This window comes from Lontra canadensis, unplaced genomic scaffold (genome assembly GCF_010015895.1).
Source record: "Lontra canadensis isolate GAN:19392208 unplaced genomic scaffold, GSC_riverotter_1.0 scaffold64, whole genome shotgun sequence".
Taxonomy (NCBI): domain Eukaryota; kingdom Metazoa; phylum Chordata; class Mammalia; order Carnivora; family Mustelidae; genus Lontra; species Lontra canadensis.
The window spans coordinates 9,818,194-9,838,576 of NW_022631058.1; the positions used below are offsets into that span (position 1 = coordinate 9,818,194).

Genomic DNA, 20,383 nt, shown 5'->3' on the forward strand with positions numbered 1-20,383 from the left:
TCTATCCCACACAAGCTACAAAACCCACTCCCAGGCATGATCGATCCCAGTATTATCCAGTCATAGGCCTTCAACCAGGCTTTGAATCCATTCCTCCTGCCTCCTAAAGGACTTGGCTCCTTCAATCATGTTCCTATGCTTCACTTCTACTCACTATTTCTTCCCAATACATAAGTGTTGTGAAATAGCTCCCTAGATTCCAAAATTACTTCTCCAGAATCTTATTCATCAAAGGCAGTTTACACCAGTTTCCTCTGCTTCTTCATCATCAATTTGCCCCTTAACCCAAAGCAAGCTGGCCTCGGTTTCCATTATCTTCTCCCAATTGCTTTTGTTGAGATTTATTAATGCTTTTCATTTGGATTAGCAAATCCAAGGAATCCTTTTTAATTGTTATATTTTCTGATTTCCCTGTGGCATGTCTAGCTGCTCATGCTGCTTCCTCTTTTTCTTTCTTAAAAAGATTTATTCATTTATTTTTTTAGGTGGAGTGGAGAGCATGAGCTTGGGAGTACGGAGTGGGTGGCAGAGGGAGAGGGAGAGAGAATCTCAAGCAGACTCTCCACTGAGCGTGGAGTCCTATGTGGAGCTCGATCCCACAACCCTGAGATCATGACCCGAGCCGAAATCAAGAGCTGGACGCCTAACTGACTGAGCCACCCCGGAGCCCCACATTGCTTCCTCTTCTAAATTCTCATCTTGCCTTTTAAATACCAGGGCATCATGCTTCTTTTACTCTATAGACCCCTCCAGAGTGACCACATTCACACCTAAGACTTCAAAAACTCATGGGCTTCATAAATCGATATCCTGCAGCTTAGATGCCTCTAGTGAGTAGAGACCCTATAGGCACAGTGGTTAAGAACATGGACTCTGAACTCAGATAAACCTGCATTCCAACTCCTGTCTCTGCAATGACCAGCTAAATTAGTTCCCTTAAACCTCCGGCTCCTTAACTATCGAATGGGGGTAATTATTTCACTGGTATTTACCTCTTAGAGTTCTCTTGAGGATTCAATTAAATAATGCATGGAGAAGCATGTAATTAACACTCCATAATGTTAGCTATTGCTGTTATTATAGGATTCTCTACTTAAAACTCCCGAAGCAACTCAAACTTCAACTCAAATTACAAAATCAACTTAACGCCCTCATGCTCCTCCTTCATTACAGTAATCATCATAATAGCTTCTATCTCTCAAGGATCCATTTTTATAATAAATCTGTAAGTTAAATACTAGTGACCCTATTTCACACATAAAAAAACTGAGGCTTAGGGAAGTTAATTACTCCTCTGGAGATTGGAGGAAAATGACAGTTAGGATTCAAACCCTGGCCCTTCTGACTCCAAAGTTAATGCTGCCTAGCCCTGCTCAACCACTGCAATGTTTGAGTCCCAGGCAGAAACCCATTGATTTTGGACTTCTCCCGTCTCACTCAGCTACATCTAGTGGTGTGCTGGGGAATTGGTTTTCACAGGGGAAAAAAAAAAAAAAAAGGAAAATTCCCTGATTCATACATTTTGCTGATTTCAAGCTGCCAAGGTGACATCACTGAATGTGAGGTGAGCAAAGGTGGGCAGAACTGGCTTGAGAGCCTGCAAGAGCCAGCTCCGGCTTACCGCCAGATCCAGGAAGCCCTCAGATCCCGTTAATTTGGATCTGGATAGTTCGACTGAAAGCAATTTGCCAAAACAACTTTGTCGAAATCAAGTTGGTGAAAACAACCACGTGTTCCAACAATCTGGTCAGAAAGGAATACTGTTCAGTGATAGGCTACAGGTTTTTTTTCTCTTTTTATTCTTTTCTGGAGTGACTTAATTCTAGCCAGTCATTGCCTGGGATGTCCAAGCACAGGCTCCTGGCGGCAAGGCTTCAACTTCTGCAGCCTGCAGTCCTCTGGACCCCACAGAAGACTATCCATTCCCCAGATGTCAAGGTCTCCTCACCTCAAGGTCTCTGCTAGGGCCTGGAATGTTCTTCTCTCCACCCCACCTTCTCTGCTTGGCTGACTCCCCTTCCTCAACTTCCTGCATAGGCATCTGCCACAGGGGATATTCAACAAACCAAATGCCGAACAATGGGAATTCAGTGGGAATCGTGCATGTGTCCAACAACAAGCAGACTGCTAGTTTTCAGAACATATGGTATGACCCTATTTCCATAGGGAAAAGTGCACACGGGCATACTAAAGGATCCAGGACATTAGTCTCCAGGGGTTTTAGCAGTGATTTTCTAAATAATAGATGTGATTATAGGATGCTTTTTTTTTTTTTTTTTGGTCTATAGTTTTTATAGTAAGCATGCATTGCTTCTGTAAGAAAAAAGTCTGTTTTGTAAGATACTTCATTGTTAATATCTTTGTAGTCCAATTGTTCAATAAGACAAACAATTTTGGGCAAGGACGACTGACTGACTATTCACTGGATAGAAAAAGAACCTCAAAAATAATGGAAAATAGGTAATTTTTAAGAATATGTAAATCACCATATGGTGTACCAAAAAACTATCAGAACTGAAGAAACCAGACTCCAGAAAGGCTAACTTTCAACTGCAGTGTGATTTCAGCAAGATTATTGGGTTGACTAAATTATATCTGGCTAAATTCTATGCTATTGTTAACTTTACCTCCTTGAGATTCCTCCTGAATCTTCACAATTTCTCTTTTTCATTCCTTTTGATACCAGGTTAAGGAAACAACCAAATTCCTTAGGGTACACATACACACTCTGATCAGAGCTTTACCTAATTCTTGGCATATTTCTGGCTGCATATTCCCCTTCACCTCCATGTCCCCTCACCCCAAATCACCGACTGGCCAGTTATGAGCTCTTGGCTCCTGAAATGCAAATTCTATGTCCCTGAACACATCATGTGGTTTCAGTTCTCTGTTCCCTTGTATGTGCTGCATTCTCTGAAATGCCTTTAAACACACATGTGTGTGCATAGTGATACAATGTGATTAATCACATTGCAGAGTATTCACATGAATCCTATCTGCCTTATGCACTTGATTGTGTCTTCTTCACGTTGACATTTTGAGTGTCTCCAGATCTCTCGTACTCAAAACATGGTTTGCATACCGGTAGTATCAATATTGCTTGGGGAGCTTGTTACATAGGCACGGTTTTCAGGCCCCACCACACTATCTACTGAATCTGAAACTCTGAAGATGGACCTCAGAAAGAATTTTCTTTTTTAGATATTTATTCGTTTGAGGAGAGGAGGGGATGAAGGAGAGAATCCCCAAGCAGACTCCCTACCAAGAGGGAGCCCCACGCAGGGCTTGATCTCACAATCCTGACCACCACCCAAGCCAAAACCAAGAGTTAACACTTAACTGACTGAGCCACCCAGGTGCCCAGAAAGGTTTAAAAAGCCCCCCAGGTGTCTTTATGCATCTAATGTTTGAGAAGTATTGCTCTAAGTAATTGGTACTGTTGGCTGAATGAACTGATAAATGGTTAAGAACTTGGAACAGTCCTTTACATTATTTAAAAACCTACCTCCATTACAAGCTTCTGCTTTTGAATGTGTCAATCCAGATGTGTGTATGTGTGTGTGCATATATATATATAAAAATAACCAATCTTTTCAAAGTGTCCAGTGAAATGTTACTTAATTATTAGATCACTTTGGACAATAAGCTTTCACCTCTAAAAAGAGTCAGTTAACACAGGGCTTCATTTATTATTAGCTATTGTTTGGTAGCTACATTTGCATTGCAGATCTGAATTTTGGTTGGAGGAACGGAACCCCAGGAAGTTGCAGACAATGTCTTGCCCAGGACCCTGCAGTAATCTAGCATGAGGCTGGGTTCAGACTAAGCAGACTCCGAATCTCCATTTGTGCGGAGCCCACCGAGTCACTCACGAGGCTGCTCTTCCTTCAGGTATATCACAGTAATTAACTTGGTGCAGAGACCTTGGAAGGTTACAGTAAACACTTCGCTTTGTGACCAGGCAGTTAAATGTGTAAAGGTCCCTACCCTCTATCTGATCATTACCTAAAGGACATTCCTATCAGGCCAGAAGTGATTTGCTGGTGCTTTAATATAGGCAGCCTTTTCACATCTCTCTCCGTAGCTGCCGGAATCTTGGCTCACACCCAAATGCCCCACTTGGGTTTTGTTCAGGAAAGATTTCCTCCAGCTGCTTTATTTGTTCCACGATTACATGTATGAGCTTCCAGAATGTACAGGATCACAAGTCAAATGAAAGGCTTCAGTTCCCAATTCACCTAAAGAGATAAAATTTGAAACCAAGGAAACAACAAAACATGGCTAAATGAAGGGCTAAGTATAAATGAGACTGAATAGTTTTCCTACTAAAATGTCAGCACATGCCAAAACGCGAAAGGAAAATAGACACTGTGGGGTAATCGGAGTGTCTTTGTTTTCCATTTATGGAGCACTTACAAGGGGATTCAGACTTGCTCTTTAGCATTTACAATTCGAGGCAGAGCACACTGACAGAAACAAAAAAGCTTTGTATTTAAAAATAAACAAAAACTTGTTTAGCCATGTTCATAGCTGCGTAATTCACTATGGTCAAATGGTGGACGAAACCCAATTGTCCTTCGATAGGTGGGTGAACAAATGAGGTATACCCATACAATGGACTATTGTTCAGCCTTTAAAAGGAAGGACATTCTGACACAATGTGGATGAACCTCAAGGACAGGACAGCAAGTTAAATAAGCCAATCAAAAAAGATAAATACTATAGGATTTTACTTATATGAAGGACCTCAACTAGTCTAACCTGCGGGTCAGAAAGTAGAATGGTGGTTGCCAAGAACTGGGAGAAGGGGAAAATGGGAGTTGTTCAACATGTACAGAGTTTTGGTTTTGCAAGATAGAAAAGTTCTAGAAGTTGGGTCACACAACAATGTGAAAACAGTTAACGCCATTGCGCTGTACACTTAAAAATGGTTACGATAGTTAATAAACAAAGAACAACATAAACTGTTCTAAGGATTGGAAGAATACATCTAGAAATGGCATTTGGGCATCCTGGGTATCACTGGATCATTCTGGGCCATCACTTACACTGAGAGCCTAGGGGTCAAGATCAAGAGATGCAGGTCTAAAGGGAAAACACTCAAGTAAAAGGAACAAGGGTGGGTAGTTACTTGTGGCAGATGGAGGAGTAACTGAAGAATACGCAGAATAAGACCTATAGGTCCCAGGGCATGAGAGGAAGATGACCTTTAGCATAAAAATGGACAGGCTGACCCCCCCAAAATCATCAAATGCCAGAAACATCTAGAAACTTAAGAGGCAAAAATCTGAGGTCTCATGAATCTCAAAATAGATGCTGGAAAGTTTATAAAAGGCCAAAGTGCAAACATCAGTTCAGCTTCAAACACATCATACATGTTGGTCAGTTGTCCTTAAGCCACACAGTCTTGCCAGATCTCAGATGGGACAACTGCTGGATGTAAAGAGGACCAAACACGATGAGACCTTCTGAATATGGCTCATAATCGGTGAAGATACTCTCATCTGGAACAAGAGTCCATTGAGAAGAAGGAAATACACAGAACGTGGATATACATGGCTGTGGAGGCTGCGGGGGCGGGGAGGTCAGGGCTTCGGATCCCCCAGCTGCTGGAAGTGTTACCTGCTCAGAGTTCTGGTTGAGAACCTCAAGGGCCTCCCCCCAGCCAGAGGAAGTTGCCTTGCTAAAGGTGATAGCCCCCACATTCAAGGCCTGGTCACCGCGGAAGGACAGGTACCAATCCTGTCTGCTGCATCTCTGCAGAGGGGTGGGCCCAGCACGGCCCACAGCACCGGCCAGGTCTGAGTCACAGTACACCGTCTGTTAAGCCCGCCTCCCTGGCTCCCACATGGGCCTGGTTCCAGGAGCCCCCTCAACAAACTTCCTGCGTGTGTATTTCCATCTTGGAGTCTGTTTCCCAGGGCCCGAACTAAGACACAGCCATAACTTACGTGTTTTGTTTTAAATTTAAAATTTAAGCATGCATTTTTCCCTGATACTGTGATTGATGTCAAGGCCTGCATCTTAGAAACCAGGTCCATGGTTCAGCATGCTTTCTCCTCTCTCCTGCACAAACTACACCTAAAATGCATTAGCTGTGATTTCCTATTTTAGTTTTCCTGCAAGCATGAAAACTGAAAGGCCACTAGAGAACAATTTAGACATCTGGATATGGAATCCCTCTAAATTTTTTTTTACCTCTCTCCCCTACAATCTAATAGCTATCTCACCCACAGCTAATCTGACAGTTTTTTCTAAAAATTTAAACACTTTAATACGCATAATATTCTCCATCTTAACTATTTCTTTTTCTTTAAGATTTTACTTGAGAGAGAGAGAGGGACAGAGCGAGCACGTGCATGAGAGTGCCTGGGGGGAGGGGCAGAGGGAGAGAACCTCAAGCCGACTTCATGCCAAGCATGGAGCCCGAATCAGGGCTCGATATCAGGACCCTGAGATCGTAACCTCAGCTCAAATCAAGAGTCGGACGCTTAACCAACTGAGCCACCCAGGTGCCCCCCTCCCACCATCTTAACCATTTTTAAGTGTACAGTTCGGTCATATTAAGTACATTCACGTTGTTGCGCAACTATCACATCCATCCAACTCCAGGACTCTTCTCACCTTGCAAAGCAGCAACCCTGTCCCCATTAGAGACTAAGTCCTCATTCCCTCCTTCCCTCAGCCCCTGGTAACCATCATTCTACTCTCTGTCTCTATGAAAATAACTACTCTAGGGATCGCAGGACTTTTTTTTTTTTAATTTAGTATCTTTTATTAAGTCTTTCCAAACTTAATTTTTACAGAAAAAGTGGCTGTCTGTGGTACTTACATTCTGTTTGCCTAATATTTAATTAAGTCATCTAATTACAAGAACAAGTTCAACTGGCAGAGATAGGTTTGAGAACAAACAGCACAAACAGGTTTGGGAACAAACACGACTCAGTTAGCTGGAGCAGAAGCACATGAGTACCCTAGAGACAAGCCTCCCAAATTATCCGCATTCAATGTGCTGCAGGCATCTGCACGACTGCTTTGCATAGGGACTGGAAGCTTCTTTTAAGTTGGTGCACTGGTTAAGAGAGCTTCTTCTACTATATAAAAACAGGCACTGCTAGTATTTAGTGAGCACCTATTATGTGACAGGTACTGTGTAATTTGCATTACCTCCCTTAATCTCATCACCCACAAGGCAAATATTATTGTCTTCATTTTACATACATACAGGAAACCAAGGCACAAAGAACTCACACAGTTTATCCAAAGCCACACCCTGGAGAAGTAGCAGGGTTGACATTTTCTTTTTTTTTTTTTTTAATCAGAACTTTTTAAAAAAAAGATTTTATTTATTTATTTATTTGACAGAGATCACAAGTAGGCAGAGAAGCAGGCAGAGAGAGAGGAGGAAGTAGGCTCCCTATGCCCCAGGGTTGACATTTTCAAGTTGCTGTGAATTAAACCCTGTCCTCACTCTACTGGCTCTATTGACACTCCAAATGAATATTAAATAAAAGAAGTAACAAGATAAAAAATATAACAAGTAGGAACACCTGGGTGGCTCAGTTGGTTAAGCATCTACCTTCAGCTCAGGTCAGGATCCGGGATGTGGGATCGAGTCACATGCTGGGCTCCTTACTCAGCGGGGAGCCTGCTTTTCTCTCCCTCTGCAGCTTCCCCTACTTGTGTACACACACTCTCTCTCTGACAAATAAACAAATAAAATCTTAAAAAATATACATACATTCCTCAAAATGTTGAAAATAGAACTACCCTATGACCCAGCAATTGCACTGCTGGGTATTTACCCTAAAGATACAAACGTAGTGATCTGAAGGGGCACGTGCACCCGAATGTTTATAGCAGCAATGTCTACAATAGCCAAACTATGGAAAGAACCTAGATGTCCATCAACAGACGAATGGATAAAGAAGATGTGGTATATATACACAATGGAATACTATGCAGCCATCAAAAGAAATGAAATCTTGCCATTTGTGACGACGTGGATGGAACTAGAGGGTATCATGCTTAGCGAAGTAAGTTAATCGGAGAAAGACAATTATCATATGATCTCCCTGATATGAGGGAGAGGAGATGCAACATGGGGGGTTAAGGGGGTTGGAGAAGAGTAAAGGAAGCAAGATGGGATTGGGAGGGAGATAAACCATAAGTGACTCTTAATCTCACAATACAAACTGAGGGTTGCTGGGGGGAGGGGTGTTGGGAGGGGGGGTGGGGTTATGGACATTGGGGAGGGTATGTGCTATGGTGAGTGCTGTGAAGTGTGTAAACCTGGCGATTCACAGACCTGTACCTCTGGGGAAAAAAATATATGTTTATAAAAAATAAAATTAAAAAAAAAATATATATATACATACATAACAAGTAATCCTTTGTTTTCTACTGGCATTATACCAAATGACAAAATATGTCACATCTAGCTTTTTTTTAAAGACTATAATTTAACAAAAGAGGGATGTACTTAAATCCTCACAAGAAAGGAGTGAAGGTAGTACGATCTGCAATTGTTACTTGTTTACAGAGGAACGATTTCAGTTAATTAAAGACGTAAGTGTTCAGTGTTTGTAAGGAAAGAACAGAAGTCCGACATGTTAATTATGCTATCAGATTAACACAATAAAGAATAAGCTGGAAAATTTATAGAATATAATAAAAGCTAAGTGTGTTACATTTCAAGATAGCATTTTGAATTAAAAAAAAAAAAAAACCTACACAAAAAAGCCCCCCTGCCAAAAAACCCAGAGAGCCAGCACATCTAAAATAATTCATAGAGTCAGCTAATAAGTGACTAATTGAAGAGGTCGCATTACAACCAATTGTACCAACACCCATTACAACCAATTGCACCAACACCCACATAGAAAAACCAAGAGACAGTTTTTTATTTAGAAGTATTTTCTCAAGAAAATAAAGCATGAATTTGTGGTTGTCTTTAATTATTTTTTTTTATTTTTTTTAGATTTTTATTTATTTGACAGAGAGAGAGTAGGCAGAGAGGCAGGCAGAGAGAGAGGAGGAAGCAGGCTCCCCGCCGAGCAGAGAGCCTGGTGCAGGGCTTGATCCGAGGACCCTAGGATCATGACCAGAGCCGAAGGCAGAGGCTTTAACCCACTGAGCCACCCAGCCACCCCTGTGGTTGTCTTCTAAAAAGAAAATGAATGACATTTCAAAACAGATACAGACAACATTGTAAGCAAACCAGGAAAAAAAAAAAAAAGGAGGCATTTAAGATTGCCAAATCATACTGGGTAGAAGCAAGCTCTGTGTAAGACCTCTCTGTGAGACCTGGAAGAGAGAAGGGCCCTCGTCCTCCATGACCAGGTGGCAGGTCCCTTCTACGTCCACAATCAGGAGGTCACTCATTGGTTCCCAATGTGTCCAGGACATTGATATATAAAGACAGCTGCAGAGATTACAAATAGTACAGCAGAGCCAAGAAAGGTTGCTTTGCTCTTTTAGCTCTTTTCTGTACTGATAATCCATGAATGGGAGGGACATCAACAGACACACATCTAAGACCCAGGTCTTCTCCCAGATATCCTGGAACAACTTCTCTTTCATGGAACCATCTGACCTCGATGCCCATTTCTCGATGGAATACCTTCCTCGGTTGTCCCACAGACACATCCCAAATTGATGTCATCATCAGCCTCACGCCTTCTCTCCCCTTATGTCTGTCTCCTGTCACACTGAATGGAGCCACTATTCACTCAGACTACCAGGACAGAAGCTTAGGAGTCTCTACTTTCCTCCAGTTCACATCCTATCACCAGGGTCCTATGGATTCAGATGCAAAACCCCATTTGAAAGCATCTGTTCTTCCCCCATTCTTGTAGTTTAGGGCCTGGACTCTTGCAAGAAGTCCCCTTCTTAGTAGTGATGGATTTGGCAGGGGGTTTGATACATAATCTCCTTATTTACTGAGCTCTAACTTTTAATCTAAATGCCATGTTCTAATTTCTTCATCAGCCAGGGTAGACTCTCTGGGGAAAAAATGGTAAAAGAGAGAGGGGAGTTTCCCTTAGTATTAATGAGAAATTTTTAGCATCCCACTCAGAGACAGAAAAATATCGGATAACACCAAAAATTCACTTGTAGCCCAAACACAATGGGCAACTTATTCTTAAGATTCTTTTAGCCAATCAACAACCTGTCTCCTGCAAGACTCTCTTAAACCACAGTGACCCATTCTGGGTGAACACAGAAACACCTAAGTAATTTCTCCCAGGGAAGATCGGTAAAGATGCTCCTTGGGTCTCCCAACACGGTGGCCTCCTAGAATCTTCCCAAGAGCAGCTGTGCTAAAGCACAAACTTCAGACCTGGCTTTGAATCCCAAACTCTGCCACTTACGCTGCCTTCAGTCAAGTTATACAATCTTATGGAGAAAGAGAACATAACGGTATTTGCTTATAAATATGGCTCAAGGGGTGCCTGGGTGGCTCAGTGGGTTAAGCCTCTGCCTTTGGCTTGGGTCATGATCTCAGGGTCCTGGGATCGAGCCCTGCATCGGGCTCTCTGCTCAGCAGAGAGCCTGCTTCCTTCTCTCTCTCTCTGTCAAATGAATAAATAAAATCTTAAAAAATAAATAAATAAATAAATATGGCTCAAGTCTAACAACAGTAAACATCAGCAAAGGGCCAGGCACTGCCTCCAGCACCTGGGATCCAATGATGAAAGTTCTAGCTCTGCCCTAGAGTTTCAACCTAGTGGGACAGAGGAAGGACACAAAGGAGGGAAGACTGGGGATGATGGAGCAGAATTAAAAGAGAACATATTCAAAATGAGGTATTTAGGTAATAACCCAATGCCTGATACCTGGTTCACTTTAATAAATGCCTTTTGGTTGGTTTTTTAACCCCTCTTCCCCCGCTAGGGATTATAGCTGTAACCCGACCTAACTTTTCTCTTCTCTTTCTGAAAATTCACATATAAAACCACCAACAAGACACCTGGTGGTCACCGGCTCCGTTTTCGGAGAAGCTCTCATTTCACTGTAACGTGCTCCTCTCTGAAGGCTTGTTATTTTTGGCACCTGCTCTTCTGATCGTCCATGAGTGCTATGTAATTGGTACTCACTGGTTCACCTGGAAATGGGTTTCTTAAACTTTTCTCCACCTCCATTAAGAAGGTTTCTCAGGGCAGATACATTGTGAATTGATTTCTAGACAGGAAACGCTCGTAGTGTGGCACGCAGAGAGAAAATGACATCTTTTGATTCTAACGCTTCATGATTTCCCGCCATACCTCATTATCTTACATTATCTGTTATCTTCTACAAGAGAATAAAAAGGAAGTGGACACCGGAAATAATTAAGTGGAGACTAGAAATTCTGATACCCAACTTCTGTTCACGGATAAGAAGTGAGATAAATAACTTGGATCACAGTTGCTTTCACAACCTGGACAGTATCAAAGGCAGCAAATTGTGGTGTTACGCGTTATAAGCTGTGGTGGTTTTAAGATGTGCCCACAGATAACCTTGAGGCCCTAGAGGAGGGCTTCCTCCATGTTCTCCTGCTCTCCTGGACCACTTGCTCCAGACAAAGCCAGATGCCATGTTGTGAAGACACTCGAGCAGCCCTGACGAGAGAGACTCCTGTAAACCACAGGCACTAAATCAGCAGGGGTCTGAGGGACCAACCCCTGTAAGTGAATTCTCCAGCCCCAGTCAAGCCTTCGAATGACTGTGACTCTGGCCAACATCTTGAATGTAACCCATGAGAGGGTATGAGCCAGAACGACCAGTTAAGCCACTTCCAGATTCCTAACCACAGGTATTGGGTGAGATACTAAATGTTTATTGCTTTAACCTGCAGAGTATGAATACAACCCATTCATTTGATTATCAAATATTTACTGAGCATCTGATCCGTAGTGGAGATGCCTGGTGCTCGGAGTACCACTGTATACCAGAAAATGCCCCATGAGATGAGAAGGGGGAGATGATGGTCTGTCATTGACAGAGGCTGCAGTAACTTTAGGGAACAGTGAAGAGAGAGTACATGAGGAACCCAACCATACCTTCCAGGGTGGAATCATACCACATGGTAGGCTTGATGACCAAGTTAAAGAATAAAGTAGTATGGGGCACCTGGGTGGCTCAGTGGTTTAAGCCTCTGCCTTTGGCTCAGGTCATGATCCCGGGGTCCTGGGATCGAGCCCCGCATTGGGCTCTCTGCTCAGCAGGGAGCCTGTTTCCCTTCCTCTCTCTCTGCCTGCTTGTGATCTCTCTCTGTCAAATAAATAAATAAAAAAATTCTTAAAAAAAAAAAAGAATAAAGTATATATTCAGGTATTCTAAGATTTCCCATTGGAAATAGATATAACTGACCCTCTACCATAATTCTCTCACTTCATAGAAGAAAAACTCCAAACATTGAGCCAAGGTCATACAACAAGGATAGGCAGAGAACTATGTTCCTGTGACTCCAGTTCTAAATGTACTTTTTTCTTGACTGGCTCCTCTTAGGAGTAAAAGGCATTTTTCAAGAACCAGAATTAGGCCAAAGTGTATTTCTCAATTCTAAAAAGTGTGTGTTGTTACTATAGCATACTATCTCAGGAGCTATCAATCTGGGGCATTTTTGAAAAGATACAATCAACAAAGAAAAAGCAAGGTGGATGTAAAAAATGTCTTTGAAGCTATTTCGGTTGCTACTGTCAGAAAATGTTTGAATTTAAACTCTAGTAGGCATAAAATAAGCTTATAGAAAATACTAGTTTTGGAATCTGAATCAATGACCTAGAAATAAATCTCAGAGAGGGATAAGCAAAATTTTGAAAGAGAAGAATCAAAATAAAAACATTATTTCCAAATGGTTTGTAAAAATAATGTTTTTGAGTTACAACGTGAAAATAGGTACATTTTAAATCTACAGGTATTAATAACAGACTAGCATTTTGTTACTAGTCTGGGAAGGAGTGGATTTCCTTCAAAGGGGTTTCTTACTGGAAATAACTGAAGGATCTTGTATTATAGTCTCACCAGTCACACCAGCCTTTTCAGGGTCTTTGCTATCTGGCATCTACTTCCACCACTTTTCTGAAGTTACTGAAAGGTCAACCTTTTGTCTTTTCGCTGTACAAAATCAAACTCAGACTCTTATTTCTTGACTTCTCTGTTCACTCTGTCTTCCTGAAATACTGTCTTCCCTTTGTTTCCATGAAACTGTGGTTTCCTGGATCTCCTCTGACCATTCCTTGTCTGGCTTCCCTCCTGGCCATGGGTATCCTCTCCAGGCTCTGCCTGGTCCACTTCTGTCTCTAATTCTCCATTTCTGCTAATATAACACCAGGATTCTTCGGCTTGCCTAGGCTCCCAGCCCTTGGAGCAAACCTGGGCAGCTTTCTTTGCATTGCTTCCCAATATCCAATCAGCTTTTGAGGTTATCAGCTTCTTTCTGGGTAACATTTCTAAGACTTTCACATATCCTATCACATTTCCTTTCACATATCCATCTCCTTTAACCTTGAAGCAGGACCTCATCCATTAGGCCCCAGTCAGTGACAATAGCTTCCAGTGATCACCCACCTCTTTACTCCACGGTACATCCTGCAGCCAGATGAAGACCTTTCTCATCGTGTGACTTCCTTGTCCAAGAGTCAGTACATGCCCTGCTGAATCCAACCTCAGCACCTCTAACCTGGAAAGACTTTCCCCTTTGCAAGGCAAAACTAATACATTGTTAAGATCCAGCATCTTGGATGATGCCTTCACAACCTAAACCCTTCACAGCCTAACCCCCTTCCACAGTGAATTCTATTTTTCCCCACAGTCACATCTGGAATGCTCACATCTCACATTCAATTACTGTGATGAAGAGGCAGTTCTTGTAGATGCCACAGTAATGGGGAGGGGGCAGCAGCAAAAGGGTTTCCATATATATTCACTAAATTGAACTGAATTATATTGCAGCTACGCCAAAGCTTAATTTTAATCATGTAAAGATTGAGGGAGAATAGAAAGCACATCTTGCTTCAATTGTAATGGTTCTTACTTTAATTTCTTAGAATATAATAACAGAAACAGATACATACTAAAAGCATTTTTTTTAAATTAGAAAAATCACAGGGACAAAATCTTTAAATATTTTTCTTAGTTTTCGTTCCTCTGATGTTTTAGATAGATTTTATCACTCTGAATATAAAGGGTTCTTTTGGCATCTGAGGAGCTATGGATTGATGACCATGGGTAGACTCAACTATGTGAAGGATGAATTGTGCCCAAAAACCGTGGGTCAGACAGAGATTTTCCAAATGGGAAATGAATTCTGACAGGAAACTGCCTGCTGGGAAATGAAGGAATGCTTTGAAAAACTAGTAATCATGATCAAATTTTCATTGCGTTGACTGGTCTGAAACACACACGTGAAATTTATAACATATAAGTTGTTCTGAAAAGAACTTATTTATGCAGAAGAGGAAGCCAAAGATCTTTTTAAAATTTGGCATCTATATTGTCAATGTGTTAATATGTCACAGATAACAGGTCTGCCTTACAAAATAATTGATGTTCAAGCATGTTCTGTTAGGCTTATAAATCTTGCCCACCTTCATATCTCGGGTAGCTTCTGGTTAGGTAAAACTAGTAGGAAGGAACCTGGGTGGCTCAGTTCAGTGTCTGCCTTCAGCTCAGGTCATGATCCCAAGGTCCAGGGATCGAGCCCTGCATCAGGCTCCCTACTCAGCGGGGATTCTGCTTCTCTCTCTGCCTCTGTTGCTCCCCCTGCTTGTGCCCTCTCTCTGTCAAATAAAAAATAAATAAAATCTTAAAAAAAATAGCAGGAAAGTTTCTATGACAAGATAGATAGTTCAAAATCATGTGTGAAACTTAAAATCATAATATGTACTTGTACCTAATTTCCTCAGCATTATTTCTTTCCATTCTGGTGTGAAATATTGTTTTCATCCACTACGGAGCATTCACTGAGCACTGTCCAAAGCTCCAGGGATTCAACCATCCCAGGCCAAAAGGAATTCACAGCCCAACAGGGAATATCGCAGGCCTTGTGGAAGGAAATGAAGAGGAAAGGGCAGGAAATAAAGAAAAACATAATAATAAGGGGAAAATGTTGGTTTTACTTCTAGATTTAGTAGTTGAAGAATAATCCAACAACTCGGTGTTAAAAAAAAGCCAACTAAGAACTTGGCCAACTTGATTATAGTCAGATTCAGTTTCCTGAAATTCTCATGTCTTTTCAAAGTCACATGAATATATTAGGCCAAGACGTCCACAAGGAACAGCCCCAAATGTATTAAGATGCTATAAAAAGGTGACTGTGTATCACTGAACACTACATCAAAAACTAATGATGGGGGCGCCTGAGTGGCTCAGTGGGTTAAAGCCTCTGCTTTCGGCTCAGGTCATGATCCCAGGGTCCTGGAATCAAGCCCCACATCGGGCTCTCTGCTCTGCGGGGGAGCCTGCTTCCTCCTCTCTCTCTCTGCCTGCCTCTCTGCCTACTTCTGATCTCTGTCAAATAAATAAATAGAAATCTTAAAAAAAAAAACTAATGATGTACTACACAGCGGCTAAATGAACATAATAAAATAAATAAAACAAAACAAAACAAAGTGACTGTGTAGATGAGACAGTGTTTAGAGCCTATAGATAAGTATTTGTCCCTACATTTATTTCGTAAGAGAGAGAACAGTTGATATTATTTTCTAGTTTGCTTTTGGCAATACTTTCTTCATCACTGTAAAAGAAATTTAGAATTATATTATTATAGCATTACAAAATAATTCTGAAAGACTCATAGGGAGTCATTACAGAAATGTTAGAAAATACACAAACAATTGGAAGGGATCCATATGACCAAATCTAACAATTCTGCAGAAAATATCAATACAGCAAAGAAAATCTTGGAATTGAGCAGTGCTCTAATAATAAGTTGGGGGAAAACAGAAGAAAATGCAACTACAAATGTATACTTACTTGGCCTGAGATGTTCTTCCCTTCCTTGCCAATATCCACACCTCTCCCATCCTTTGCAGGCCTACCCTCTCATCCTGGCAACTGCTCCTCATTTCACCTCACTCAGTGGGACAAGGCTGTGAATAACCTGCTATTTATTTTCCACGTTTTTGCCTTTCTTCCCAAATTGATCATATGACGTTCCCTGCGGACAAGAAGTGGGCCTTTCATTTCTCTCTGTCCCCTGCACCTAGGAAGCATCCTGCCCATCATTCTTGCCGATGCGGGTGTATATGCTCTTTTATTTTTTATTTTTTTTTATTTTTTAAAGATCTTATTTATTTATTTGAGAGAAAGAGAGCACATGAACAGGGGGAGGAGGAAAGTGTAGAGGGAGAGGGACAAGGAAAGCAGACTCCCCACTAAGCAGGGAGCCCGATGAGCAGGGGCTCCGACCCCAGGACCTGGAGATCATGACCTAAGCCGAAGGTAAATGCTTAACAGACTGAGCCACCTGGGCATCCCTCTCCTTTTCATATTAATATCTGTGTGAATACTAATAAAACATAGTTGGTTGGGAAGAAAAGACCTGGGATTAAAATTTTTTAATGCTATATATATATATTTGCCTTATTTGGAAATATTTCTGAAGAATTCAATATAGCCTTGTATTATTTAGGCAAGTAAATATTCTAAAAAATGAAACCATTCCTATTAAAAAAGCCCTGAAATTCATTTATACTGAATTTTAAAACGTATTTAAATTTAGATAGGGTAGATAGAGTACAAAGATTGTCAGACCTTTCATTAACCAATAACCCTTATTTGCACCTTCCTCTCATCCTGCAAAACTCCAGTTTATAAAGTTATTCTAATACATCCAATGAGGAACACTATAATTTCTTTGAATAATAGTTTTAAATAATGTATCCTATCCTGCATAATTATCTTAAACAAACAGGTTCTACATCGTTTTTGAATTCCACACACCACAGCCACTCACTTAACCTCTTTGAAGGTCAGAGACGCCCAAGTTCAAATGCCTACAGCTTGGGGAATGTCAGAGACCACAATCACTAGATACCCTGAGCCATACTAGCAGATTGGTCACTGAATGTCAAGAGGAAGTCTGGCACGGGGACCCTTAGGATGGTCCCACTGTCCACTCTAAAAACAATTCCCTTCCCTTCCCTTCTATTTGCTCTCTAACATTCTACAAATGGACAAAAAATTTTAAATATAAATAGCCCTGGGCCATCAGCATTGTCTGGCACTTTCTCAGACGCCCTCAATCCTGCCCCCACCCCACTGGTATCCAGCATCCCTGTGGCTTGGGAGGGAAGGATCCCGCCCACAGTCCCAAGGGTGTGCAGGATGCCACCCCCTTGCCCACAGTGACTGGTTCTCAGAATAGCAGACACTCCTGGTCCTCATCATTGGTGCAGGGGTGTCCCACAACCTTTGGGAGAAGCCTAGGACTTCTGACCCTCCTGAGGAGAGCAGTGCTCAGCTCAGGCTGTGAGGGCGGGAGACAGCTGCAGTCAGTGCTGCAACCCTAAGGGGCGTGAGGACAGGCATAGTGGACTCAGCCAAGGGCAAGGCTGAAGAATGCCAGAGATGCACAGCCGAGCCGCAGCCCCAGTCAAATTATACCCAAGCACATCTTACCTCTCCTGCTTCCGCTGTGCGAACCAACAGATTTCACTTATCACTTTAGACAATTTGAGTTACAAAAGGTCACACACTGACATCCTAGGAGAAGGCAACAGACTGATTCAAAATTGCATCATAAAGTTCACCTAAGTCCTTTCTTGAAATCAGTGTTGATTTAGAGACCAACAGATGAGTCCTGGGTCTGAAGGAGGAAGCGATGTCACAGAGACAAGGAAAAGTCACTTTAGAAAAGGATGACTGGAGATCTGAACAATTTTTTTTTTAATGTCGCCTTTTGCCTAAGCCTTGGTTGTTAGGGAACCTGAGTTTTAAAACAGAAGGATTTTTCAATTATAGGAGTTTAGACACAGTGTCAGGAGTGACTGGAAAGATATTTTGGAGCAGGGGCCTTGGTAGAATTTAGATTTCCCTTCTCTAACCTCTAACCTCCCTTCTCTAAACCTCTATACGTACAATCGGGGCCACACAGTCTGAGTTGTCGCTCTTTCACTTAAAGGCTTAAAGTCAAACCCCAGACCTGTGAGGTTCTGAGCCTCTGACATGGCTACAACACTGGGCAACCAGCACTGTGTGTCTCTCTCTGGGCTCCTGCACCCACGGGTCCTTCCTCTTCAAGCCTCACTGGCGGCTCCTCGCAGGCACCACGGAGTTTTCTTCCACTGGGTTTTGCACACAGTGTGTATTTGCCTGAGATGTTCTCCGCGTGGCCTGGCCGTCCCCACCCTCTTCATGTGGCTGACCCGACTGGACCCCAACTTTTTCCAGAAACACCCCATCAGAGAAGCTACCACAACCCCCAGGTCAAGCAGGGCCCAGCTTATAGGCAGTAACCACAGCCTTCGCTTTATCTGACACAGCAGGGAGAGAGGTATAGGATGGTCTAGTTGTAGGGTAATTGTTTACCCAGGGTCTCCTCTCCTGACCTGACTGTACTTAAGTCCGAAGGCAGGAACAAGACTATTTGCTCACTGCCAGTTGATGGGACCTCAATTTGCTGAGTGATCTCATGATTTCTGATCTCTGTTTGGTGTGATACCTGGGTCTCTTTCCTTCAGTCCATGTCCATGCCTTAATAACTCACACTTTGTAATCAATTGGTCACTGATGTCCTCAGCCAATAACTCTGGCCCTCCCCAGCCCAAACCCCAAACCTCATCCCCAGCAATGGAGAGTCTACTGCTGCCGTACCACATCAACACTTGGCCTTTTCTGGAACTAATGAGTTCAGAAGCAGTGCGAAGAATGAAGTGATAAAAAATGGGGCTGGCCCCGGAATCAAGTCCCACATTGGGCTCCCTGCTCAGCGAGGAGTCTGCTTCACCCTCTGACCTCTCCCTTCTCATGCTCTTTCTGTCATTCTCTCTCTCGCTCTCTCACTCAAATAAATAAATAAATAAATAACAAAAAATCCCAGGACTGGCTTAGGGAAGCTAACCCCAGGAAGCAAACTCCACACTGAGCTGTTCTTCCCTGTTACAGCCCAACATAACTTCCTTTGCTCTCTGCCTTAATTTTCTATTTCACTTTATTTTAGGTCCTAAATAATCTATACTTGCTTAATTAATAAGTAATTAATATGTTTTAAAAGATTTTATTTATTTACTTGACAGAGAGGTAGCACAAGCAGTCAGAGTGGCAGACAAAGGGAAAGGGAGAAGCAGGCTCTCCACCGAGCAGGGAGCCCAATGTGGGGCTCAATCCCAGGACCCTGGGATCACGACCTGAGTCGAAGGCAGCTGTCCAACTGATTGAGCCGAGCCGCCCAGGTGCCCCTATACTTGTTTAATTTAATAAACATTTTCTTTTAATGATGCAAATGCCTCTGGGTGGATTAAGGGGTATCAGTCATGCATACTTAAGTGTGAATTAGTTTAATTGAAATATTTCCCCACTATCATCTGGCTGATATCAGCTACAATGAGGAAGTTAAGAGTTTTGATGGGGTGCAGAGTGGGGGACAAGCAGCTAGTGATTTTGCAATAGCATGATACAAGGACACTGGGGCCTCTGAGGTACAAAGACAGCGAAAAAATGGTGAGCCTAGAGCCCAGAAAGGCAGAGAAGAGACTGCCCTTCCTTTTCTTCCTGTATTGTAACACTAACAGGACACATGAGCTTTAGAGTAAGGGCCAACCACACTAGGAATTGAAGATGCCTGGTGGGCTAGCCTGGGAAAACAAGCATTATTTTACTCCACTTATTACTTTTATTATCCTTCTGGTCTTTATAGTCCAGGTTCCAGATTCATCTTCCCCAACCTTTGGAAACCAATCCATTTTTAGCTGGGGACTATACCTTCCTTGTTTCTTCCAAAGGGGAAAACTCTGAATGATGCCCATTTTAAGTGTGCAGTAAACACCTGTTTAGCGGGTCAATAGTGTGTGATCTGATCACTGAATCGAAGAAGTGGCCCTCAGGAGAAGCCCAGGAGAACTGAACAAAAATAAAAATTTCTTTCTGATCAGTTTCCAAGGCCTTCACGTAGTTGTAGGATGGAGTGGCCTTCAAATCATGCATTATATTTCAACCATTACTGTGTATGAGATTGCGTGGTCCTCAGGAAGAATTTGTGATATGAAATCTTACTACAAGGAAAGGTATTTTGATTTTTGTATCAAGCCCTCCCAAAATGAGGCTCGTATAAGTATGTAGCAAGAGAAAATCATGCAAAGAATTAGGTAGTGGACTGTCTTCTATAAAATACTCTCCTAAAAGCACGGCAGCTGGGGGGCTCTCCTCCCGGGTGCTCAAGCACCAAGGACTCATCTCC

At 42.2% G+C, this 20,383-nt stretch overlaps 1 protein-coding gene across 6 annotated transcripts in view; it reads right to left on the reverse strand.

The window, feature by feature from the left end:
• EFCAB11 (EF-hand calcium binding domain 11) overlaps window positions 1–20,383 on the reverse strand; it is a 142,887-nt gene that overhangs the window by 50,035 nt on the left and 72,469 nt on the right. The window contains exon 6 of one of the 6 annotated variants that reach the window (XM_032878615.1): window positions 14,105–14,308. The exons of 4 other annotated variants lie outside the window; for them this stretch is intronic. In XM_032878615.1, the coding sequence (XP_032734506.1) occupies window positions 14,221–14,308 (88 nt within the window). In that variant the 3' untranslated portion in view covers window positions 14,105–14,220. Of the gene's footprint in view, window positions 1–14,104; window positions 14,312–20,383 lie in introns of those variants that run through there. One more of the 6 variants, XM_032878614.1, reaches the window with a different exon arrangement.